Source organism: Carica papaya, chromosome 1 (genome assembly GCF_054855325.1).
Source record: "Carica papaya isolate Zhongbai chromosome 1, ASM5485532v1, whole genome shotgun sequence".
NCBI classification, from domain to species: domain Eukaryota; kingdom Viridiplantae; phylum Streptophyta; class Magnoliopsida; order Brassicales; family Caricaceae; genus Carica; species Carica papaya.
Genome location: NC_142309.1, coordinates 20,769,552 through 20,796,199, shown reverse-complemented (window position 1 = coordinate 20,796,199; position 26,648 = coordinate 20,769,552). Strand labels below are relative to the sequence as shown.

Sequence of the window (26,648 nt, the reverse complement as noted above, 5' to 3'; positions counted from 1 at the left end):
CTATGGTGGCGTGATACGCCGCCAGCCAATCCATTCCTAGGATTACATCAAAATCCCCTGTGTCTTACCCTATCAGGTCAACCCTCAATTTCCTATCTGCTATCTCCACGGCACATGCCCTGTAGACAACCTCTCCTAGTAATGTCTCCCCCCCAGCGGTAGATACAAACAATAATGAATCAAGTCTATCAGGTGGTACACAAATTTTGGAAGCAAGAACATGTGAAATAAAAGAATGTGATGCACCAGTATCAAACAAAATATGAGCAATGTGGCCAGAGATAGTATACATACCATGTACCACGTCCGGGTCTGCATCGGCATCCTTCTGGGTAAGGTTGTAAACTCTGCCCTGGATTGGAGGCCTCCCTTGATTCTGGTTCCTAGGACACTCCCTCGCATAGTGCTGGGCACTGCCGCATATGCGACAGGTGTTGTTGAGGCGGTAGCAGGGTCGGTCCCCATGATCCCTGCCGCAGTACTGGCAGATCTTCCCACGAGCTGCCCCCATAGCCTGAGGAGGGCCCTGAACGGCAGGCCTGGGTCTCTTACTGGGTTGGACAGGCATGGTAGGCGCTGGCCTGCGGAGCGGGGCTGAAGGTCGGGAACTTCCCGTTAGCTGAGGGCGGGTGTCGAAGCTCCTTTCTATGATCTGCGCCTTTGCCAGGACTGCCGAATATGTCTCGAGCTCCATCACCAACAAGTGCTGTCTGATCGCCGGGCGGAGATCCCACTGGAATTTCCTGGCCTTTCGGCCCTCATCCAACAATGTCTCCGGGGCATGTCGGCCCAGCTCCAGGAACTTGCGGGCATACTCCGACACTGTCATATTACCCTGGACCAACTGAGCAAATTCAATTTCCTTTAAATGTTGGATGTGCTTAGGGAGATACTCCGCATGGAAAGCCGCTAGGAACTGCTCCCAAGTAACTGGTACAGACAGGGTGGCCCGCTTGAGCTCCCACCAGCGTACTGCTTCCCCTACCAGCATGTAGGAGGCAATGGCAGCCCTCTACTCAGGAATTACTCCCAAGGTCTCAAAGGCTCTCTCAGTCTCCGCCAGCCAGTATTGGGCCTCTTCAAAAGAGGATCCCCCCGAAAAAGTAGAAGGGTTCAGTCTCCTGTACCTCTCTATGAAGCCAGGGTCGATCAAGGAGGGAGCGGGGTCCCGAGGTAAAGGAACTGGGGCCGGCTGAGGGTGAACTGGGGGACCCTGTGGTGGCGCCTGCTGATGGGGTGGGGGCACTGGAATATGCTGTGGCGGTACCTGTTGGTACTGTGGCTGTGGTACCGGGTCGTACCGCGGCTGTGGTGCCGGGTGGTACTGTGGAGGAACAGGCTCCTGCCGGGGTGGCTCGGGATCAGCCTGCTGTAACGGGGGCTCAACCTGCGCTAGCGGAGGAGGTCCCGGTAACTCCCTTCTCTCCTCTTGCCTTCGCTGGGCAGCTACGAGAGCTTCCACCATCTCATATAATCTGTCCAAATTCTCCCGAAGCGAATTATCTTGGGCCGCTCGGTTTAGTGGGGGCCTTCCTCTCCTCATTTCTGTGTACCTGCATTTACAAGGAATGGTTGAGTAACGACCCATCGGTGAGTATTTCTTTAAAGGACTATAGTGTAAGGGATGGATCCGAGGAAATGCGGCTCTGATACCAACTGTAACGGCCCCGGAAAATATTAAAAAGAAATGAGTATTTAAATATATCGAATGCGGAAGCGAGATCAAAATTTCAGTTAACATCCCTTACACGAAAAACAAAAAAAAACGTACTTAAAATATAAAAGGTTAAACTAACTAAGAAAGAAAACTCGAAAATAAACTATGCGTATGACTACAGAGTCTCTAGGCATCCCCTTCGTCGTCCTCCTGCGGAACGGGCTCGGGAACCATGTCTTCCTGATCTGAAATGGTTAATTAAGGAGTGAGCTACACTAGCCCAGTAAGAACATCACGATATCTCACCGTCACGGAGATAAAGGTGGGTAGAAAACCACAAAAAGACCAATGGAGCATAATTTACAATAAACTCGTTTATTAACATGAAAACCTTTACCATCCACTTACCTCGGTGGAATTTATGAAAACAATATAAGAAAAATAATAACATTATCACAATCATGGAATAATATAAGCTGTAAAACATAGCACTTATCACGCCTTTTGTAATTCAATCATTATACAACATATCCTTTTCTCATTTACCAGCCTACTAGTATCCGTGGGGGTCTATAGGGATTCCGCTACCCGTTAATCTTTTAACATTCATAATCAGTTTCCAGGGCCGTCCCCATACCCCGTCCGGTATGGGCGCCAAAACCATGAACCTCAATACCCCGTCCGGTATGAGGGTGAAACGGGCCGTCTCCATACTCCGTCCGGTATGGGCGCCAAAACCATAAGATCTCCATACCCCGTCCGGCATGTGAGACCACAATCCCGGTAGGGTTCCCTACGGACCTGGTCCGTCCACCATCTCCCAGGATATCTAGTCAGGCTAACCCCATCATACAATTATCAGTCTACACAATCTTTCATTTTCCTTTTCCTCAATAAGCATCATCAATTCACATACAAACAAGCAAACAGTAGTTCATGCCAAACAGACAACATACAGTATCGGTTTTTCAGTCATTCAACCCATGATTAATAAAAACGTAGTAAATGCACACAAATATGTAAAATAAACACATCAAACCTCATTTTGCATTTAAAGCTGTAAACAGGCCAAATAACAGTAAACCACCAATCACACTAGACTCGGGCTCCATTAGCTACCTTAAGCAATTTCACACATGCATTAATTCAAGAAATACCGTTTTATCATTTTGAACTTTAATACCGTGATAGAAAATAAGGTGAGGGGTCCTTACTTATTTTCGGGATCCGAATACGATTCACAGTGCGCCTGCAGGCTGTCCCTAATTTTCCCTGAATTTTTCCCGGGGAACTGAAACACGCTAACAGTACCTGCACGTGTTCCAAAAAAAATCCAAATTAGGCCCAGGGCCTCTTTCGGCCCAAATCGTAACTCCGGCACGGCGGCTCCGCCGTGCTCCGGCGACGGCGCCGCCGCTGGCGGCGGCGAGTCGCCTCGGGTTGGCTGTTTTCGGCCGTTTTCGGCCGAATTCGGCCACACTCGCATCGGTCCTTGTCAGAAAACAACCCTAGGGCCCTCGGGGGGCCAAAAAATCACGGAAAAGCGGAGCTTACCGGCGGCGGCGCTCTCGGGTACGGCGACCCTCCGGCGAGGTTCGTGTTTTGGTGATTTGGCTTCGGTCAACCTGTAGAGAAAAGAATGGTGATCACGGTGATATAAAAATTGCATCGAACGGAGGCCGGGAAGGGCCTCGTCGGAGGCAAAAACCGAGAGGGGGCGCGGCGGCGCCGCTGGGCTTCGGCCGCGTATTTCGGCCGTTTGGCCGGGATTTCGGCTTCGATTTGGCCATAGGAGGAATCAGTGGGGAAAAACGAGTCGGGGGTATGAAATTTACCTCGATCAGCGGTCGGAAATTTCCCCGGTGCGGCGGCGAGTGGCGGCGGGTGGCGGCGGTCGGCCTCTGGTTCGTCTTCTCCGGCGAGCGGCTGGCGGCTAGGGTTTGTGGTCTGGTGTGGGGGTTCTATTTATAACCCCTTGCCTTTTGATCACAGCCGTTCATTTCATTTTAATCTGGGCCGTTCGTTTTTGATTGAATCTGGGCCGTCCGTGCGTTTGAATCTGGGCCATCCGATCGCGCGATTGATCTGGGCCGTCGGATCGCACCCTCGCGGATCGCCAACGTGGCTCCTTTTGGAGTGACGCGATCTTGCCACGTGGCAGGCCTCGGTTGGCCGGGACTGCTGACCGGGCCTGCTGACATGGCTGCTGACGTGGCCCCCCCCTTTTTTTTTTTTTTTTTTTTTTTTTTTTTTTTTTTTTTCTCCTCCTTTCCGCGTGCTACAATTTTAAAATAATACTTCCGGTTTATAATAATCAACTGTATATTTGAACTATTCATTTATGACATGTACTTAACTTTTTTAAAAAATAATTACATATATTTTAATTACTATATAGTTAATTAAATATATTTATAAAATTACAAAATCTATTAGAATTAAGAGACACGACTGATTATGTAGGGATGCACGATAATCATAAATTTTAGTCTTATAGTTTTAGTTTTATAGTTCCAAAAGGGAGGACGTGCCCAAAAAAAAAAAAAAAAAGACTCACCGAGCAAAATGTTGACAAATTGTCCGTTTTTATTATGGAAAAATAATTGACTAAATAGAAATAATTTTTCTTTTAATTGAGATAAAAATTATATTTTAAAAAATAAATTCTTTTAAAGAAATGACTTTGTACTAAGATTAGTTTATTATCAATAGTTTTATATTTATTATAAACTATTTAAATTATTTTTATTTTCAAATTACTTAATAATAAATCAAAACTACATATTATTAACATAATTTAAATTATTTTTTTTTATAGAAAACTAATACTATTTTTAACTCAACTATAATTGTATATGACATCAAATTTAATTGGATTTATTTTTTCAACATTATTTAATAACATAAAATTTAAAAGATGGCAACCCAATAAGTAATAAATCAACAAAGTTTTCTACGTAGTATACTTTTGAAATTAATAAATAAAATTTTAAATTATAAAATAAAATGAATGAATTCTTAAATTATATTCTCAATAAATTAATGCACATGGTCTATTACCAAACTTTATGTTCAAGCATTAATTATTTAAAGTCTCAACCATTGATTTCGTGAGAAAAAGTTACACAAATTGGCCAAATTGCCGTACTTTCTGGTTTCTTCAATTATTTTATTGATTTTTATTTTTATATTTATGTACACAATCACTTCAAATAAATTAAGCAAAGATTTTAAAGGTATATAGACTAAATCATCAACTAAATTTAATTAATTATTTAAAAATTATGAATTTAAAATTAACTCTTTTAAAAGTATAATCAACCTTTTTTTTTTTTATAAAAAAATTATAAGTTAATATATATGATTACATATAATTATAACTATATATAATTGCTGCTATCCAACTTCCCACACTCACCCTCGCCCCTCACAATGCTAGCTATAAAGTAAGGAACGGGGCCCAGTAAAATATTTAAAATGGGCTCTGGTCTAAATAAAAGATGGGCCCACCAATCCACTTCCTATAGAGTGCCAATTGGCAGTTGAAGAAGGGAGGAAATTCGAAGGACTCAAAAAGGAAAAGCAAAGAATAAAAACCCTCCCGCTTTCAGGAGTCTCCAGAGTCGCTTGTGGTTGTTATAATCTTCATCATTAGCATCTGTATTTTCAGTTTTCCGGCCGTCTTTTATAGTTTATGTGTTGGATAAAGTAAGCAATGACTATGCATCAGTTGCGAGTAATGGATAGAGAGCGAGACAGGAAGATGGGAAAGAGAAATATCGAGGTCGGGGATGCGAGAAGAATGTGGAAGGAAGTCCTTTCGAGGCGGGGAAGCGAGAAAGATCCTCACTATTTTCCTCACTAATCTTATTAAATCCGATCGAATTTCCTCCATTCACTTCTCCGATCGCTAAAGAAATAGTTTCTTCTCAGTGAGGCTAAGTTAACTTCCTGCAGGTGCTTTGTTTTTCGCCTTAACATGAAACACATTATTTTGATTGCTGAAGGTGATGGAACGGCAATGGGATCATCTTGTTTGATCTGTTGAAGTTGTGGATCCTCGCGTTTCTGCTTTTGTTTGTTGCTAAATCTGTGATTAGTGTTTGTGTTTGGAGAGAATCAAGTAGAGATTCAATTGACTATGCATACGTCTTTCGTGTGCATTTACTTCGTTCAATGTAGTCAAGCACTTCGATTGAAGAACCATAGAGGTCCCCGGTTTAGTCACATAATTAGGTTGACTTGATAGAGGGGCGTTTTTGTTTTCTGGTGCGTCTGATTATTAGCTGTTGTTTATGATGTTCAGCTAGCCGCGGGTTGTGAGGGCTGCCGTCTTAGCGCGAAGCACAAGCAGCATGGACATGGACATAAATAGATTTTCTGGTGGCTGTTTATCAGAGGTTCATATGATCATTACATTAGTCTGGGGTACAAATACAAGCAGGTAAATGTTCATGCCCAAGATCTTTGTTGTCATGCTTTTCTTCATCAAAATGCTTTTGTATTCCTCTGACTTCTCTATTAAATGTCTTAGGTGGTGGTTATGAATTGCCTGGAAAGGTTTACAGGATTGCCATGTCTCGTCTTCATAGGCAGCATCTCACATTCTAATTGCTGCTGGAACTGAAGATGTTCTATTCTCTGTGATATTGCTTCAAGGACATTCGCTCAATAAAAGGTATGGTCACTTTGGTATGTTGAGAAATTAATCCCATTAATCTATTTTCTTTTTCATTTGATTTGCAGCAATTCACTTTGTTTTTCCCTTTAATTTTTCACTAGCTCAAGTCTGTTACATGATGTATGCCATGCAAGAGAAGATCAAACCTATCATGGTTGTTTGGGATTGCTTAGTTGGGTTCCTAATTTAGTTAGATTTCCTGTTAGGATTTATGTAACCCACAATTGAATCTAGACTTGTAGTTAAGGGTGAGGAATTTAAATCCAGGGCTTCAGAAACAAGGGGAAGAATTTATATGAAAGCTGAATGCATCAATTGGAGAGAATAGTTTTAGTCTTGAAATTTGTGAACCAGTAAACCATATAGGTACCAACACCTTTATTTCGGCAGAACTTATAGTCTTATATAGTTTTTGTTATTCATAACTGAAACTAGTGCATATATGGTAGCATGACTTCTATTTAAAAAAAAAACACTGTAGCATGACTTATGGTTATTTTTTTTCCAAGTGTATTATAAAAGAATATAGAAGTAGATAAGGATTACTTTTGTAAAATATTAATGATTTATAATATAATAAAATAATACTTTAGTTTCATCTAAGTTGAGTAGAAAATTTCTGGTGTTTGGTTGAGCTGGTGCATAAATTTAGTAAATACATAATAGTGAAGCTGCCATGATCCAAAAAACCATTGCGAGAGAGAGAAGGTTACTTTCCATATATAAAAAGTATCTATAGTTAGAGCTGTTAGACATTAATAATTGTCAAGATTCTGAGAAATGCTTATCAAGTATCTTTTGAAATATAGGTTGTCTTTTTCCAATGTCCTTGGTTCTCTTTATTGACCCTCTAATGCTTATTGAGCTTAATATATAGCTTGCCCTTGGCTATCCTATATCAGTATGAAAATTTTCATGGGCAATGTGGTCAGTCTCATAGACGTTTGACCTTTTCTCAAAGAAGTTTGATTTTATCTTGAGATTCGGCTTTCTCATTCTGTAAATGAGACATGGGATTTCTGGCAAGTAGTTGAAACTAATTGCAAATCACCAAGTACATTAGGACAAAAGTCTTGATGTGCAATATGGCCATCTTCTTAGAAGTTGGATCTTATTTACTAAGATTCGGGTTTCTGGCAAGCAGTAAAAGTAAGGATTTTAGTGATTGGAAGCACAACTGCTTATTCTTCTACCTTATAAATGATGAGGATAATGCAACAGGATATGGTAGAAGAATATCAATAGAGATTTAAGAAGGAAAAAGTACATTATTTTCAATTTGGTAGATTGCATAATAGTATTGGAGTAGTCTTAATCTTCACTAACTTAGCAAAAAAAATTCCTACTCCGAACTTGTTTATTAAATATTGATCTTTCATTATAGTTCACAAGTCTTTTAAATGAGTATGACTTCATACATCGTAGAACCATACTGAAATGGTATTTTACCCTCTTTTAGAATTGATACTGGGGGGAAAAAGATCCGCCTTGAGGATACCAGTTTTCTTATACTATGCAGCACAAGTAATGCTACGAGCATTGTCGTTGCCATACAGTATTTTATGCAATGATGGAAGTCGTTGCAGGCACTTAATATAATGGGATTATGGACAAAATTTATTGCAATGACTTTCATGTTTTAGCAATGACATTGTGCGTTGCCAAAAAAAAGAGTGCATTTTTCTTGTAGTGGCATGTGCAATCAAATGCATATCCCACAAGAACACTCTCCGGTGTATGTGATAAGATAAACCTTGTCATCAATGTATAATGAGCTTGGTAGGTTTCTTGTCATGTTCTTTATTCTCATGGTAATATTCGCTCTGCATAATTGGAACTGCCTTAGAAAGTGTAACATTTCCAATAGTCTTCGTACTCTTGGCTGTTCTTTTCGTAAATGACCTTTTTCTTTTAGTCCACAATCAGGTTCCTGATAAAACCTTTGTCAGGAAGCCAAAATGAAGACCCTAAACCTAAACCTAAACCATCATATAGGAAATCTGCTAGAGGACATGGTGTAAAAATTGGTCGAATTCCTTCCGAGGAATCAGCTTGTACACAGATTCTGGAAATTTATGGAGATACTAGTTGCATGCATACTTTGTAATACATAACCTGATTATACGAGATTGGAGAGTCATGATCTTAAATATCCTTGACTGCAGATGCTTGAGCATGCACCGTGATGTGGTCTAGGAGCATGTTGTCTTCATTGTATCTGTGTGTTTTTCCTTACATGCTGAGTTGCATATGATAACGTATCATATAATTTATATAACAAGATATTTTAGCATGTTATATAAAATTGGATTAGACTAGTGGGTCGAACTGGTCTACGTACAAAAGGTGGTATAACCGATCTAGTTCGGCAAATTCTTTTTATTTATTTTTTGAAATGCTTAAAATTAAATTAATTTGATAATAAATTGAGTTGTAATTTTAAAATGGACGATTCAAAATTCCTAAAAACTAAGCCCTTAGACACAATATAGAACTATGATTAATTTTGAATGTCTTGTTTTTTTTTTTTTTATATTAAAATTTTTTTAACACTATATTATAGATATTTTAATTTTAATAATTATTATAAATTGCATTTTGTCTATTGAGATTTGTTCTATTATATAAAAACACCTAATTTTTTTTTTTTTTAAATTTGAACAGAAAATATCATAATATAAACGGTTATATACTTTGTCTCATTTTTATATACTATGTTAAAGATTTTGTAACCTTTTCCTGTGACCTCATAATATATTATTAATATTTAAGATAGATACACCATTCACTTCAAATATATCTAAAAACAGAGGATTAATCATTAACAAGAGAAAAAATAATTATTTTACTTGTTTTTTCACTGATCTTGTCAATTTTTTGTCATATTTTCTTTAATTGATTATTATTTATTTATATATATTTTTTTGTAAGATGTAATTTGCATGTATTATGGTCTAACTGTGGTTACATACTTAATTTAAATAAATTAAGTTATTTGAATTTTTTAAACCACATAAAAATATTTATTTATATTATATATGAAATTATTGGTTTTGTTGAAATTTTTAATAATTTTAGATTTAAAATTTTAAACTTTTTTTAAAATTTTTAAAATAAAATTTTATCGTGTAATCTAATAATAATAATAATAATTGTACATTATAAGAAAACATAACCATTAGTAATAGTTTCCTTCTCGTCTCAAAACTGAATAAATAATAGTTTCCTTAAACGTTCGTTTAAAAACTCGAACTAGCTGACTCTCCGATTCGAACTCCTATTAATATGAGGTCTGAGTCAATTAGGAAAACAATATATATAACACCTCAGACTACAGCCGACTCCATTATAAAATTAAAACTACTTCAGCCGTCTTTTCTCCTCACTCCAATCTCCTTCTCTTCTCTACCATGGATGTCGACGTCAATAACGTTAAAATTGAAGCAGATTACTGTCCAGAAGCGGTGCTAAACTGGTTGCATTGCTCTGGAAAGAAAAGAGGAGCTTCCGATTTATCCTTGAAAGCCAAGAAACACCTTCTGGCTATCGGATGGGTTATTTGGTACGCGGCGAAGGCGGAGAATATACGCGAGTTACGCTATAAGTCGCCGGCGGGGAAGGTTTATTACTCTCTAGTAACAGCCTGCAAAGCCTGTATCAGCGATGTCGACGGAGGGTCTCGAGCCCTGGCCGTTTCTTCTTCTAATGATCCCAGACCACCCGAAAGCTCTGTTTCATCCAACACATTACAGGGAAATTGCGATTCTTGCGTTGGGACTGAAAGAAAAAGAAACTTTTTGAACTGCGATTCTACCGAAGATTTGAAGAATGGCTTTCTTGACCATCAAGATTCTGAATTAAACGATTCGAAGAGAGCAAAGCCGATCAGGAAGCCGAAGCGACCGCGTCAGAATCCTAAACAAGAGAAAAAACTTGAAGTTCAAGAATCAAACAAAAGAGTACGGCTAGATTTGGTGTCATCTCCCGCTAATGGAAATTCCAGATTAATGGTGCTGTCTTGGTTGATTGATAACGAGGTTGTGCCGCTTGGGGCTAAAGTGAATTACCGTGGAAGAATGGCAGAAGGGAAGGTGACTCGTGAAGGTATCCAGTGCAATTGCTGTGAAAAAATGTTTACCCTCACAGGCTTTGAGTTTCATGCTGGCAGCATAAACCACCGACCGGCTGCTAACATTCTGTTGGAAGACGGAAGGTCTTTGAGAGATTGCAAAGCTCAAGCTCACCGTATCAAAAGTCAGAAATCAAGCACCCAAGAAAAGAAAACCAGAAATTCGAATATTGATGTTGAAGTCCAGAGCAATAATGTGAACCAAGATATGAATGATCATATTTGCTCTGTTTGTCTGTTCGGGGGGGAATTGGTTCTGTGTGATGGTTGCCCTTCTTCATTCCACATGACCTGCATCGGCTTGGAGAGTTTTCCTGATGGGGACTGGTTTTGTCCTTCGTGTTGTTGTGGAGTTTGCAAAGAGAGCATTTCTGGACAATGTGGTATCCTCAGATGTGATCAATGTCAACAGAAATGTCATATTAGCTGCCTACAGAGCAATCTCGACAACTGGTTTTGCAGCACTCAGTGCCAACGTGTGTTCTCTAACATTCATGATGTTTTAGGAAAATCAGTTGATGTGGGAGAGAAAAACTTGACGTGGACATTGCTCAAATCCATGGAATCTGACAAACCTTGCTTTGATCCTAAAAACATCAAGGGATTTACAAAGAACCAAACCAAGCTTCACCGTGCTCTCGATGTGATGCACGAGTGTTTTGATCCATCAAAAGATGCTTACACAGGGAGAGATATAGTGGAGGATGTGATTTTCAGTAGAGGGTCAGAGTTGAGCAGATTGAACTTCGAAGGCTTCTGTGTAGTGGTGCTTGAAAAGAAATTAAAGGTGGTTTCCGTGGGCGCTGTAAGAATACACAGAGATGTGGCAGAAATACCTCTTGTTGCCACCCGGTTCAAGAACCGGAGACACGGGATGTGCCGCATTCTTATGAATGAGCTCGAGAAGCAGCTATTGGCAATAGGAGTACAAAGGCTAGTTTTGCCTGCTACTCCTACTGTCGTAGATACATGGATCAATTCCTTTGGGTTTTCGAGGATGACAGATAGTGAGAGAGGAGAATTTCAGAACCACACGTTCTTGGATTTTCAGGGCACTGTAATGTGCCATAAGTTCTTGAAAAATACCAATTCGCCGAACCCAACAGAGAAATCAAGTCTAACGGAAGAAACTGGAAAACAAGTAGATGATATAGGAGATGAGTTTGATTGGCGCAGTTTCTTGAATGACTTGTAAATTTACTCTCTTAATAAACCTGCATTCTTGAGGCCAAACGGTCAATGTACCTATCTGGGTGTCATAAACATCCAGAGCCACCTTGAAATGTAAATTTATGTAATTGGTATCTCTCTCTAGCTATAATGAATTCTGTGTGTCTATATATGGACACAAAAGACACATCCTCTGGAACATATCTTAATCAATGATCATGTATACATAGATATACATATATATATGTAATGTTTGTTTCAATTATATTTGTTAACAATTTAATGGCCTGCAGTAACTGCATATTTTGATGCTTGATAAATAAGTGTGCATGTAGATCAAATAATTTTCAATGCAAAGATATTCAAGATGTAGTTAACTATTGTCTTTAGAGGGTATTAGGGCTATCATTAGATTAACTTATTAAATAATTATAAAAATTTCAAAGGTATATGCTATATAACATATAATGTAGTAATACCAGTAAAACAATGTGGAGTTTTGCCAGTACAACGTAAAAGGTATTATTATGACTACATGGTAATGATTTTGTTGCCTTATGCTTGAACTTGATTTTGTCTTTGCGGTGATACAGTTCCAGAATTTTGAAAAGAAGAGAGGTTTAAGTTAATTTGATTTATCTTGGTGGTTTTTGTTCTTGTCGATGAGAAAAAAAGAAGAAAATCTATTTACTGTTTCGTTGGAGTTCAATTTTATTGAAAATTAAGAACTGGAAATTGAGAATTATATAACATGGTAAATTTTTTTTATTTGTTTATTTTGTTGCAGTTAATTTTGCTTGTTTTATGAATTTGCTTTCTTTTTCTACATGTGCTTCCGGTGTCAATTTTTATTTAATTTTTTATATCTTAAATATTTAATAGGTAAAATTTAATAATAACTTGCATAGGTTTAGAAGACCATGAATTGTAATTTGGATAGGTTGAGAATTATAAAAATTTTTGGTAGTATTTGTATTGTGTTTTAGTTTTATTATATGAAATTATAGTTTAAACCGAATTCAATTATTCTCCATAAATGTTGTTTCTACACAGAAGATATCAGAGAGAGATTCTGAGGGAAATAATCCTGTTAGGAGCAGCAATTCCGGCGATCATAAACTCTGTTTTTTTTTTTTTTTGAGTTTTATATGTTCTCTATTTTAATCCAATCTGATCTGCCTTGTTTAAATCTATTTCTTGTTGTAGACTCAATATATATAATATGCACCTCAAACATTATAAATATATAATGCAATTATAAATAAAAATCATCTCAAAAGTTACTCTATGTAAAAATTGCAACACTATTGCTTGTGTATTCTCGCAATGGCCACACAGATCATATCGTCTCCATTTTTAACTATTGCTTCGCAGAAGCCTTTGAAATTGACACGGTTCAGATCCGATCCTCTGCTGAAAATCAATTACTTTGTCACATCGTTCGTTGTATAAACATCTTCAGATTTCTCAAGACGCTTGTGAACAACCTCCACTTTGTGTTGATTCTTTCTGAGTTCCTCAATGTTCAGAAAGATGGTCGCCGAAATTACGGGAATTCCATAAGCAACTGTGAGCATATACGGAGATGTGGCAAGAACACCCACAAGGTTTTGGTACCAACAACAGGAAATGTGGCCAAATACTGATGAAAGAGCTGGAGAAGCAACTTTTGAGAATAGGTTGATACACGAGTGAATTATGTTAGACATTCAACTTTATATATATATATATATATATTAACATATAGATTACGTATATAATAATGTGTGTAGTGCCTCGTAAAAAAATTATTATTTTATACTACAACAAATTCTGTAAATTATATTCAATTTATTGATATACTCGTACTAAAATTCAACTTATTTGGCCAAGTAACTTTTTTATTTTATATTCTCCAATTTAATTAAATTTAAACGAGTTAATACATGTTAACATACTTTATATATATATATATACACACACAAATATAGAATATTCAATTTTACATTATAAAATACACACATTTTTATAATTATTGAGTTTATAAATATAATTAATTGCACTTTTAAATACAAACAAAAATAATTAAATCATCTGTAAATTAAATTCTCCTGAATAATCAATTCAATTAAATACCTAATACACAGTGGGTTTGTTCTTATTAAATTAAGCCCGATTGTTTCAGCCAATGGGCCACGGGAATCAGCCTTGACGAGCTGACCAAAACAAGCTTTCTCAATTAAGCCCAATCCATTTACTTTCTTAAATTAAAATTCCAGGAAATAACAATTATACCCCTCCTCCCTCCTCAGTTCGGAGTCCGACGCACAGATACATACACATACATATAACGGATCTTTCCCCCGCCAAAAAAGGTTCATCGCCATTAATCTTGGAAGCGTCACACTCACTTTTTTTCAATTAAAAGAAGAAACTTTAATTCCAGCACAAACATTATTTTCATTCATCACTTCGAAATCTCTTCTTCTTTGAGTCTTTATTCAACTCTGGAAGAGCCAGCCATGAACGACACAATTATAGTAAAAGTGGAAAAAGTGTACCGTCCAGAAGCCATCGTGCAGTATTTGCATCGAAATGCAAGGCAAGAACCTCCGGATTTGACGTTGGAAGCCAAAAAGCATCTCGCAGCCCTTGGTTGGGTCTTTTGGTACCCAAAGACGATCGGAAAAAAGAAAAACCTGCGCATCTCTTCGCCGGCGGGAAACTGCTATTTCTCTCTAAGGGAAGCTTGCGAAGCCTGTATCGGTCAGGTTAATAATTCTTGCATTGATTTTTCCACAAGAAGGGGGAGAAAGAGAAAACAATATCAATATTCTGATAAAGATTCCGGTGAGCGTGGCGATGATCAAGGTAAGAGCCTGAACGAGCCAAGAAGAGGGAAGGTGGTCAAGAACCTGAACGAGCCAAGAAGAGAGACTGTGATCGAGAACCAGAACGAGCCAAGAAGAGTCAAGAATCTGAACGAGCCAAGAAGAGGGAAGGTGGTCAAGAACCTGAACGAGCCAAGAAAAGAGACTGTGATCGAGAACCTGAACGAGCCAAGAAGAGGGAAGGTCGTCAAGAACCTGAACGAGCCAAGAAGAGGGAAGGTGGTCAAGAACCTGAACGAGCCAAGAAGAGAGACTGTGATCGAGAACCTGAACGAGCCAAGAAGAGAGACTGTGATCGAGAACCTGAACGAGCCAAGAAGAGGGAAGGTGGTCAAGAACCTGAACGAGCCAAGAAGAGGGAAGGTGGTCAAGAACCTGAACGAGCCAAGAAGAGAGACTGTGATCGAGAACCTGAACGAGCCAAGAAGAGGGAAGGTGGTCAAGAACCTGAACGAGCCAAGAAGAGGGAAGGTGGTCAAGAACCTGAACGAGCCAAGAAGAGAGACTGTGATCGAGAACCTGAACGAGCCAAGAAGAGGGAAGGTGGTCAAGAACCTGAACGAGCCAAGAACATCAAGATTCGAGCAAGAAACCACGCCGTCTTCTTGGAGACGGAAACCTAAAACAGTACTCTCCACGTTGATAGACAACAGGGTTGTGCGTATTGGAGATAAAGTGCACTACCGTGGTACTTCTGGTTGTAAAAATCCGTCAGCAGAGGGGGAGATAAGCAGAGAAGGGATAAAGTGCAGTTGCTGTTCAAAAGTTTTTACTCTCACCGGCTTTGAGTCACACACTGGCAACACAAATCATCGACCGGCAGCTAACATTTTATTAGAAGATGGCAGGTCTTTATCGGATTGTCAAGCTCAACTGACCGCCAAAAAGAAGACTGAAACTCATGAAGAAATCCACCGAACTGCCACCAAAAGGATCAAGACCAGAAGTGATAATAAGAAAGATAGTATATGCTCTATTTGTCTCTTTGAAGGTGAATTGATTCTGTGTGATCGTTGTCCTGCTGCGTTTCATCAGAGTTGCATCAATGACTTCAGTGGATTTTCAAATGGGAACTGGTTTTGTCCTTTGTGCATATGTGAAATTTGCAACCAACCCATGTCTGAAGAAAACGATTACCGTGCCATCAGTTGTGATTATTGCCAAACCAAGTATCATAATTGCTGCGGACAGAAGACAGGAAAGTGGTTCAACCTCAGCTGGTTCTGCAGCACTAGGTGTCAAGAGATCTTCCTCAGCATTGACAATATTTTGGGAAAACCAATCCATGTGGAAGACAAGAACTTGACATGGACATTGCTCAAGTCTATAGAGTCCCACCATTTCAGCAATCATCTTCCTGATATAGAGGAACTCAGAAAGAATCAACAGAAACTGGAGCTCGCTCTCGATGTGATGCACGAGTGTTTTGAGAAAACTAAAGATGTATACACGGGGAGAGATGTGGCAGAGGAAGTGATCTTCAGCAGAGGATCGGAACTGAATCGAGCAAACTTCAAAGGCTTCTGCGTAGCCGTGGTCGAAAATGAAGATGATATGGTATGTGCGGCGACTGTGAGAATACACGGAGACGTAGCGGAAATACCACTTGTTGCCACCAGATTCCGGTACCAACGACGGGGAATGTGTCGAGTTTTGATGAAGGAGCTGGAAAAGCAGCTATGGGGAATAGGAGTGAAGAGGCTAATTTTGCCTGCTCTTGTTGAGGCTGTTGATACATGGGTGAATTATTTTGGATATTCGAAAATGATCGAGTCTGAGAAACTGGCAGTTTTAGATCAAAGGTTTCTTAACTTTCCAGGCACTGTAATATGCCAAAAGTTCTTGAAAGATATCATTTCAGCAAATCCACTGGAGAAGACACGAGAAAATAGGCAACACCACAACAAGGTTGATGATTTTGATTGGTGCAGTTTCAAGAATGGATCATACCCACCGAAAGCAATGGAGAGGGAGGTTAAGAATCAAACTCCCATATTGGTGTAAAATTATGTAATGACTTTTATTAGTGAAAAAATAATGTAATATTATTGTGAAGTTATTTAATGAATTTGATTAGTGAAATTATAATATAAAATTATGTAATGATTTGTCCTTTTGTTATTTCACATAAAATTGGTAGTTTTCTTGGAGATTTGTTGTACGTTTGTTTACATAAAGTCAGTTTAGACTTCAAAACAAGCACCAGTTTCTTGTACAAGCTTTAGCATTCCTCTGCGACAATTTGCAGCTTTGTGAAAATAACCAGGTCTCTTTTTCTTGTTATGCTCCCTCCTATATCTGCTGTTGTTATTGACTGGTTTTATCCTCATCAATCCTTGTGTTTTCTATCAATTTAAGTTACTATTATCCAGAGGTTAATTTTTGTTGCAAGTGTCAGAGGAAACAAACCATAACAGGGTACGTATTTATGTAAGTCCAGAAAAACTAGTAGTCAATTTCTCCATACATTATGAAAATGGTAATACAACAGTATTTCCCTTAGGGAAAACAAAACCTTCGGCTCCTGTAATCAACACCAGGAGCATATCTAGGGAAAAAGATACTAAAATTGCAAGCTTGCTTTATACAAACACATAAAACAGAAATCAACTTGGCGCTTAAAATCTCCTGAACAAATGGATGCAGACATGTGTGTCAATCGCTCCAATCATCCTGATCTTGGCTGGGAACATCCTGCATGTTCATCATTGTTTAAATTAAAACAATGAAATAGCAGCAGCTTGATATCTTTCGAGGCTAGACATTAATGCATGCAACTGGAACTTGGAATGAAATTTTAGAAGGCCAAAGAAGAAAGTGAAGATGAATACGTGTATACCATATCCTTGGAAATCAGTCTAGCAGGTGACCAGGCAAGAATTTTCCGATCATTGCCACCCGTATACAGTTCCTGAAGGCAAAGAGAACCCAGCTAGATAAAAATTGATTGGGATATTTGAGAGTTACAATAACAGCTGTATGATCATCTAGTTTTCATTGTTTCTTTTTTCTTTTTGGAGAAAACAAGAGAATAATATTAAAAGCCATCAAGGGATGCCACCCAAAATAAATTTATAAGAGGTCAGACGTCAAAAGACGTATCAAGATTCCCAAGTTCTCATTATAAGAGTTTTGTTCCGTCAACAATGCACTCAGCGAATGGAACCAAATTAACTCTTATTATACCTAAAGAGTCAGAGTCCTCATAAACTGCTCCACTCCTCTCTTTTACATGACTCAAACAATGGTTAAAGGGATAAACCTATAAAGTTTTCCCCTAGCTTTTGTTAGTTTCTCATAACAAAATGACTGCACCGCTATCAAAGGCTCTATCTTCTCTTTCACTTGCTCTCTTCCTGTTGTTAAACAAAATTTCTTTGAAAATTTAATCCAACTTCTGTAGAGAAAATCAATTCGTTTGAATGATGCTGCAAGCAAACCACTCAAAGTTATCTATAGGAAGAAGAGTAGAACAGGAAAAGATTGTAAAGGGGCAGAAGGGTCATTTTGTAAATGGATAGATTAATCTTTTACTTGTACCACTTGCAGCTGGGTGATCGGGAGGTTATAACCAATGGGGCAGTGGTTACTGCGGACATAAAAAGGGGTCTGATTTGAATCAAATTAAGGAAAATATTCAATCAATTTTGTTTTCCTCTTGCTCTCAACTCTCTTTTCTTCCCTTCTCTGTTTCTCTTCTAAGCGAAAGTCAGAACTATGAGCAAGGTCTCCGACAGATGCCTCATCAAATTTAGAAGGTTAAGGTTTAAGAATTAGTATTAAAATCACATTGGTAGTCTGACCAAATCCCGTGCTCATAAGAATTCACGAAAAGAGATAGAGAAAACTAAGGATAAAACTGCACCTGATCCTGTGAATTAAACCAGCAACAGTTCACAGATTCATAGTGGCCACGAAGTGTCAGAGATGTTTTTCCTGACCAAATGTCAAATGCCTAGGTAATTTTAAAAAAAAAAAAAATCAGTTTCCAGGAATGCCAAAGATCGGTTGTCATATGTAAGGCTTATACCTTTCTTAAATAATATAACTGAATAATTAAGTACAGAACAATTAATTTACTTTCACAGTTGTCATGCACGGGACAAAAGCAAGCGCTGAATTATGATTAGTAGCTAACTGAATTGCTTTGCTAGTTTGTAGACGTGCAGTTTCAAAGTTGACAAGTGTGTTGCAACCAGATTCAACATCCCACAATCTAATTCTTGAATCTGACCCTGAGAGTGAAACTCAACGTCAGAGAGCTACAAATCACTGGAATGCACAAAATAAACAAGAAAAGCAAACTCTTAGTCCTTCAGTAACTTGTATGTCATACATACTTCAAAAAAAGGCAAAAAAAGAAGATAGAGAGTCATGAAAGATACAGAAGATGAGGAAGACAATGATTTTTTTTATAGAAAAAGAAATTGATTAGAAAGACAACAGAAAGTTACAACAATAGAAAACCAAAAATACTCTAAAAAGTCAAAGAAAAAGAAAAGGGAAGTAAATAGATAAGGAAATGCTAAAAAACTATTTCTACTCCTGCAGTAAAAAACAAAATAATATCTCCAAAAAACCATGAGCCTTCAAAACAGGAAAGAAAGCCAATCTCTCCAAAGAAAAAAAAGGATGCGAGCAACAGTTTCCCCAAAAGAAAAAAGAAAAAAAACAAGTCTAGCATCATGTTCCATCACAACACATAGAGACCAGAAGAGGAAACTCCTCTTTCAAGCTCCCTACCTTCCTCCTTTGCCCTCCTCCAAGGAACACAAATAGAAGACTGGGAAGAGAGAGCAACCAATCTAAAACCAAAAAGCAAAAAGCCTAGACAATGACCATCTCATAACACAAATAGTTGTTAATGGGATTCGGCCTCCCTTATGCACAACATCCGGGAATATTGCATTAGGCATGCAAAATTACTGCATACTATTACTTTTGAGCCTGTCCAATTACAGCAACACAGAAACAAACCTTAACCTTTGAAGGATCTTTGTCCTTACAAAACACACAGGTGCTTTACTGTGGCAACTGGAGTTATGGGTAAGATTGGTGAAGAAAGACTTACAAGTGTACACACTTGAAGAGTCTGAAATACAAATTCTGCTGTTGGATTGTGGAGAAAGATTAAAAGGCTCTAGGATATTAAGCAAACAAATCATATTGTAGGATTCCCGGTCAAGAGTCCTGAAGAAAAGTAAATTACAGGAGCTATGACCATCACGATGATTAATGAAGTGGCATATGAGGGCTTTATGATGAGAGGAAAGATGATGCAAAAATGAAGCTAAGCTATCCATTAAAGCTCAAGGCTACAGAAGTTGGTGAAGTGATAAAACAGCAGGGTCCACATTTCAGATAAGTTATGTTGAAGCATAACAAAATGGTCTAATACTTGTAATATTCATCATCCATTTCGGTTCTTATCCAATTATCACTGTGAATTTTCCTGCAAATACACATTATTTAGTTGCCACAAGGGATACAATATCCTCTTGTACGCAATTCTATACAAAGACACTAGCATCCTTAGTAAGTAAATAAGAGACACATGCGGGTGGAGTTCACTTGAAGATAATCAATTAAATTTCTAAAAAATACATTTATTTATTTGAAAATGCTACTGCTACTGTTTTGAATGAAGTTACATGACATAGTTCTTATAGCCAATTATTTCATAAATATATCTAATAGTTTTGCACTATATAACTTCATATGTTGTTGCTTAAAATATTCAAATGATTTAAGTAATACATAGCATGTCAATTATGAGGTAGCACTAAACCAAGATACTGTATTTTTATATAGATTGTAGATTATATTATCATATGCTAAGGAAAACAAACTGAGACAATGGTGAGAACATGCTTCCAGATCGCATTGTGCCCACAACAAACAGAAAACCATGCTCAAGGATCTGTACCAAAGGATATAGCTCATAGCTTTCCAACATCCTATAATCAGGACATAGTATACATGTAATTGACATGCCAAGTGATTCATGTAATACCACTGTGTAAAATTCATGCCATGCATAAGTGTTACGAGTATGAGGCCATTTATAAGAATGAGGGAATAACTGTGTGACTGCACTGCCTCTATGGCTCACTGACATGCCATGCATAAATACTATTAAATCTCAACTTAAGAATATGGAATTAGATTTTTTTTTTAATAAACAATGGAATTAGAAATTAAATACTGAAAAAAAAACTTCATAAAGCCAATGAAAACTCAACCTGCACTTAGTAGATACATCCCGTCATCAGTTATTTTAAGACCAGTAACAGCACCATAATGAGCAGTTGCTCTATCCAGAGTAGACAACATTCCAGGATGTAATCTCTGCCGAGTAGATCCCTTGGCAGGAATTCGACCAATATATGATTCTTTCACAGCATGCCCATTTGCAGATTTCCTATGTGGCGGTTTAGGTTTCGCATGCAAATTTTGACTTGCTGACACGGCCTTTAATACTGAAACCTGAATGTGAATTAAAAGAAAAGAGGTGGTTTAATTAAGGACACAGTTCAAGAACATGAAAATTAGTGAATTGAACCTTCAAATGCAGATCCATTTATGCAGAATCATATAAATATGATACTAAGAAACATGACCAGAAACCATAATCCATATAGGTGCAACCATAAATGCAACTTCTTTCTTGTTTATATCCGGCTCCCTATATATTGATGACAAGGTTTGTTTTCACACATACACCAGAGAGGTTTTTGTCAATATGCATTTGGTTGCATCTAATTGTCAATCGCATAGTATAGCAAGAAAGCTAATGGCCTCAAGGTTTTTCCCCAGTATCAATATTAGAAGAAGGTGAGGTACCATTTCGGTATATAGTTCTACAATGCAGAAAGTAGTGTGCATAAAAGCCTTTGTGCTAAATATTCAATAACCAATAAGAGGAGCCATGTGTTAAGAATATTGTTAGGCATCCATATGCGGTAAAACAAGTGCAGAGTGGGAATCCTTTTGCTGAGCAAGTGCAGATAAAGGACCATGTTGACTGAAAGGAAAAAACATTGAGAATAAACCTTGTTTTGGACTGAGTGATCTAGAAGAGGTGGCCGTCTCCCAAGCTGAGACCGGGACTGATCCAGAAGAAGAAAACATCCAGCACGTCTAATGTCCCAAAAACGTATTGCACCATCACATCCCCCCGTTATCAAGACCCACTCACTGGAAGTAGACCATTCCACAGTCATAATGCCATCTGCCATCGCAAAATAATGTGACTTTCTGTCTTAAATTTCCTATTTGTAACATTCTTATACATTATAGCTGACACAACACAATAGGACAACTAGACACAATGAAAAGCTTTTACCACCGCTCTAAATTGATACCAAAAACCTATATCTTCAGTATAGTTAAAAAAAATAAAAAAAAAACAACTGCAACTAACTTAAACTGCTCGCCAGAAACCCTATTCCTCAGAAGACAGAGAGAGAAGGCTGAATCTGTAAATAAGATCAAACTTCCATAAAAATGACCATATTGCAGACGAAGCTTTTCATGCTAATATTGTTAGTGATTTGTAATTAATTTAAACCACTTGCCAGAAATCCATCTCTCAAACATAGATGAGAAGGTTAAATCTCGAAATAAGGTCAATCTCCCATTAATTTAACTGTATTACTAATGAAAAAAGTTTCTCAGTAGCTGAAAATAGAGGGGTTAATAAAGAGAGCAAAGAACATTGGACAAAGGACAAGCTAGGTTCCATAAGATGATAAGCATTTTTCTTCTAAATGCCTTGACAATCAAATAGAGTAAAATCGACATAATCATTGAGATACTTCCCCTATATGGCTGATAAGATTCTTTCTATAGCTTTATTTGTTTGAGGTTATGGAAGATTCTCTACTTCGTTTTTTAAGTAAATTTATGCACCAGCACAATCAAACACCAGAACTTTTCTGTGCTGCTTAAAATAATAAATTAAATTAGTATTTTAATATGTAAATTATCATTATCCAAAACAAAAAAAAAAACTTTAATTAAATTATAATTCTAATATAAAATTATGGTCATTCAAAATATTTTTTTCATTCTGCAGTAAAAGCAAAAGATTCAGTTATGAACAGGAAAAACTGTACAAGACAATAAGTTCACTGCAAACAAACAGTACCTACACAGTTAACTCATTACAAATTTTCAAGACACAGGACCATTCTCCAATGTGCTTTTCAATCTCTTTCAATTGATGAATTGAGCTTTTACATGAATTCTCCCTCTGTTTCTGAAGTCTTGGATTCAAATTACTCCCTCTTGATTATTTTTAGCCTACCATGTCTAGATGGGTTATTACATAAATCCTGAATCCGATAGGAAACTTAAGTAAATTGGGAAGATCCAACTAAGAAAACCTAAATGACCGTAATGGGCTTCATTGTCTCTGGCATGGTATACAACAACATGATGCCTTTAATTTTTCAACATACCACGGTGACCAGACAGTGTGTGAGAAAATGCCCCTGAATGAATATCACAAAGGCGCACTTGAACATCTTCAGTTCCAGCAGCAATTAGCATGTGAGATGTTGCCAATGGAGACATGGCCGTGCTGTGAACTTTTCCAGGCATTTTGAAATTCATAACCACCTAAAACATTTGACAAATAAATCAGGGGTGCATCAAAACCATATTGATGAAGAAAAGCATGACAACAAAGACCCGGAGAATGACAACAAAAACCTGGAGCATGACAATATACCTGTGTGGTATTAGTATCCCAGACTTTAATGTAATGATCATATGAACCTGTGATAAACAACCCAGTGTCAATAGGATACCATATGGCCGAGGAGACTGCATACTTATGTCCATGTTCATGCTGCTTGTCGACACTGAATATGCACTTGTGCTTCGCAATAAGGCCACCGCCTTCATAATCTGTGGCCCGTTGAACATCATAAACAGCAGCTGATGAATCAGATGCACCGGACAACAGATAACGTCCCTCTGTTAAATCAACCTGATTATATGATTAAAACATCAGGCATCTAAAGTTCTTCCCCGAAAAGACAAGACTATATTAATGGAAAATGCCCAAAAAAATATACAGCATAGACAATCAAAGTCGGAAATTGAATATTCATACCCATTAAATATGTACAAACATTCCTAATTTGCTTCGCAGATGCATCAATCATTTTGCATATAAACTGAAATCTGCCAATAAGTATTAATCCTTGCGACCAAAGTACAATTACCAAGTAGCAAACATAGTTTTACTTACAACAGTGCAGTCACCTAATACTAGAAACTAAATTAACATAAAAAATGAAATCTCAAAATAATAAACATACACGTGGATCCGCTAACTTCAACGAGCCAAACAACCTGATAGCATTGAATTCTAGAAACTAGAAACTAGATTTACTTACAAGACTGCAGTCACCTAATACTAGAAACTAAATTAACATATAAACCGAAATCTCCCAATAAAACACATACACCTGGATCCGCTAACTTCAACAAGCCAAACAAGCTGATAGCATTGAACTACCAGAATCTCAACAATCAAAAGCATGTGTTTCATGCTAAGGATGAAACCTAAAGCGAAGACGGAAGTACCTGAAGGGAATTAACGGAGCCTCTGTGAGGAGAAACGATTTCTTTGTGATTGGAGAGCTGAAGAGAGGAAATTCGATCGGATTTAATGCGATTAACGAAAGAATTTGGGGGGATCTTCCCCGCTTCTCTGCCTCCAATTTCCCTCCACATTCTCCTCGCATCTTCGGCCTCCAAATTCTCTCTCTCTCTCTCTCTCTCTCTCTCTGTTACTCGCAACTGATGGTGACTTATTTCTTTGTTTTTATTGAAGACATACACTGTAACAATACGACCTCAAACTGAAAATATCGATGACGACGACGACGACGACGATGATAAGCACATTGACTCCGGAGTTGATGACGGGAACTGGAGGATTTTGATTCTCTGATTTCTTATATGTTTTCCCAAGTCCCCTATCTTCTTCAACTGGTACAACGTTCGAATGGATGGGTGGGCCTACTTTGTAATCGGACCGGGTCATAATACCCATTTCTTAGGCCTACTTTCTGAATTAGACCGGGTCATGTACCATTTTTTAATAACTATTGGGCCTATTTGACCCATCAAATTGGGAAATTTATCATGGGAAATTAAATGGTCAAGTCATCATAATTTATATTTTTATAGTTTTAGTTTTATAAATTATAGGTATTCAAAAGGATTTTCAATAAATTTTATAATAATAATATATAATTTATACCAATTTTATTATAAACATCAAAATGCATTTATAATTTGATTTTATTAGTTTATAAATAAAAATTTTTGGTGGAATTTTATTTATAAATATATTTTAAAATTAATTTTTACACATTAAGGATAAGTTTCTTACCTACTTAAACGATTTGAAAGTAGCACTAGACCAGCTTAATACCTTTCAAAATTTACTTATCAAATGCCAATTTTTGGTGATCTGAATTCAAATAATCAAAATAGAAAAAAGTACATTTCTTAACCAAATAATAATAATAATAATAATTCTAAATTTATAAGTATCAAAATTATGCTCATAATTTAAATATTAAAGTGATTGATTTTTCTATTCAAACATTAAATCAATCTACAAATATGATGGATAGCATTCAAGTCAAATATTATGAATATTATTAGTTTGGATGTCAAGATAATTGGTAAGTAGCTGTCTCAACGACTATTTTTAATTTTTAATTTTTCCCTTAATAAAAAATATGATGGCATACTCACCCTACTCTATTTATATATGCAATTACATTTAAAAATGTGTATGTGCATATAATTATTAAATTCATATGATATTTTATAAACTTACGTAATTTTAAAGGGAATGAGTGTGAAAAAAGACGTGCCCATCCTCAATGGGAAACAATGTGGAAGTCAACTACAATATAATTATAATTAATTGAAGATTTAATAATTTAACGGTTAATGATAAAATTTTTAAATATCTATAATTTTATACAATAAATTTGGGAAATTAATTATATGGGAAGTAAAACAATAATTATAATAATTAATAATAACTGGTGGAAATTAATTTTGGAACAAACAGAAAATGGTGGGAGTCTTGGCAAAGGCTATCTATAAAGGAAGAAACTGATTGAGGTCTGATCACCTCAATTTGTCAGATTGGAAGTCTTTTTTTTTTTTTTTAAAAAAAAGGCCCATATCACTCGTACTGCTTTTGCTTCGCAGCAGATGTTGGAGAAGAATCTGGGTTGTGTGCGTTGTGCTGTTTCGATCGGGGTGGGTGTGTGTTTGTATGATCATCATGTGATTTGCTTTTCCTTCTGTAAAAGGCTTTTTATATTTTTTTTAAAGTTACCAATCAAATTGGTGCTTGGTATCCGAGCGTGCTTGTTTTGTTGTTTTCGCTCAGTTGCTTGGTTCTTTTATTCGCTGTGAAAATTGAAAATCTGACGCAATTATTATAACGTCAATTTTTTATTTTGTGTTTACACAGCAACGTTAGAAATATATATATAAATAATATACAAGTATATGATTTTCAAACAAAAAAAAAAAATTATTGTATTCTATTTATAAATTTTATTATTTTATAAATTAATAATAATTTAATTATAATATTTAACTCGTAATATTAAATTAATATAATATTAAAATTATAGTAATTAAATTTTAATAAATCTATTATACAATTATAATATACACACACACACACACAGAGAGAGAGAGAGAGAGAGACAATTATAATATATAAAAATCAGAGTTAAGTGGCATGTGCATGAGGAACTATTCACTTTTTGGAAAACCAGTTTTTAGGTAATGATTATGTAGTGTAATAATTGTTCCTCCAAACAACATGATTACGGATTTACGGTAGATCTTCTACAGGTCCCTCCTTTTCATATTTAAGCGTGACACATTGTTTGATTGGGACGTATATGTATCTATATATAATTATTAGGATAATTTTACCAAATTACTGTATTTATAAATCTTACATGATATAAGATAAGGAGTATAATATTATTTATAGTTTGACTAATTTATGCATAAATTAATATTTTAAATTCTATTGAAATTAAATAATGTAAAAAAAAATTATCAATTATGATTTAAAAA

At 36.8% G+C, this 26,648-nt stretch overlaps 3 protein-coding genes across 6 annotated transcripts; 1 reads left to right on the top strand and 2 right to left on the bottom strand.

Annotated features, from left to right (window-relative positions):
• Nucleotides 1–44: 44 nt before the first annotated feature.
• On the bottom strand, nucleotides 45–3,872 carry LOC148270432 (uncharacterized). Its single transcript, XM_088221388.1, has 2 exons — nucleotides 3,212–3,872; nucleotides 45–2,968 (listed from the first exon to the last, which is right to left on the bottom strand). Exon 2 carries the CDS (start codon nucleotides 989–991, stop codon nucleotides 65–67), a length of 927 nt encoding a protein of 308 aa, XP_088077514.1. The 5' UTR covers nucleotides 992–2,968; nucleotides 3,212–3,872; the 3' UTR covers nucleotides 45–64.
• A 5,394-nt stretch (nucleotides 3,873–9,266) lies between these two features.
• LOC110808452 (Acyl-CoA N-acyltransferase with RING/FYVE/PHD-type zinc finger domain-containing protein) lies at nucleotides 9,267–11,908 on the top strand. The gene has a single exon (XM_022033951.2). It carries the CDS (start codon nucleotides 9,749–9,751, stop codon nucleotides 11,660–11,662), a length of 1,914 nt encoding a protein of 637 aa, XP_021889643.2. The 5' UTR covers nucleotides 9,267–9,748; the 3' UTR covers nucleotides 11,663–11,908.
• A 5,045-nt stretch (nucleotides 11,909–16,953) lies between these two features.
• On the bottom strand, nucleotides 16,954–24,490 carry ATCSA-1 (Transducin/WD40 repeat-like superfamily protein). 4 transcript variants are annotated; one of them, XM_022033915.2, is made up of 9 exons: nucleotides 24,105–24,490; nucleotides 23,242–23,502; nucleotides 22,970–23,129; nucleotides 21,560–21,738; nucleotides 20,750–20,993; nucleotides 18,588–18,742; nucleotides 18,373–18,462; nucleotides 17,339–17,418; nucleotides 16,954–17,201 (listed from the first exon to the last, which is right to left on the bottom strand). In XM_022033915.2, the coding sequence occupies exons 1-9, from the start codon at nucleotides 24,252–24,254 to the stop codon at nucleotides 17,126–17,128; spliced, it is 1,395 nt and encodes a 464-aa protein (XP_021889607.2). In that variant the 5' UTR covers nucleotides 24,255–24,490; the 3' UTR covers nucleotides 16,954–17,125. The 4 variants fall into 4 exon arrangements, with proteins under 4 accessions (XP_021889607.2, XP_021889609.2, XP_088077512.1 ...); XM_022033917.2 differs by having other exon boundaries at nucleotides 17,347–17,418; nucleotides 24,105–24,489; XM_088221386.1 differs by lacking the exon at nucleotides 18,373–18,462.
• Between the last annotated feature and the right edge of the window lie 2,158 nt (nucleotides 24,491–26,648).

What these genes read in the sequence shown, in the direction of transcription:
- ATCSA-1 (XM_022033915.2), bottom strand. Translation starts at nt 24,254, where the DNA reads ATGTGGAGGGAAATTGGAGGCAGAGAAGCGGGGAAGATCCCCCCAAAT. An exon ending in CGTGCATGACAACTGTGAAA is followed by an intron (nt 18,463 to 18,587) that starts GTAAATTAATTG and finishes AAAATTACCTAG; the next exon opens with GCATTTGACATTTGGTCAGG. An exon ending in GGTTTAATTCACAGGATCAG is followed by an intron (nt 17,419 to 18,372) that starts GTGCAGTTTTAT and finishes CTTTGCCTTCAG; the next exon opens with GAACTGTATACGGGTGGCAA.
- LOC110808452 (XM_022033951.2), top strand. Translation starts at nt 9,749, where the DNA reads ATGGATGTCGACGTCAATAACGTTAAAATTGAAGCAGATTACTGTCCA.
- LOC148270432 (XM_088221388.1), bottom strand. Translation starts at nt 991, where the DNA reads ATGCTGGTAGGGGAAGCAGTACGCTGGTGGGAGCTCAAGCGGGCCACC.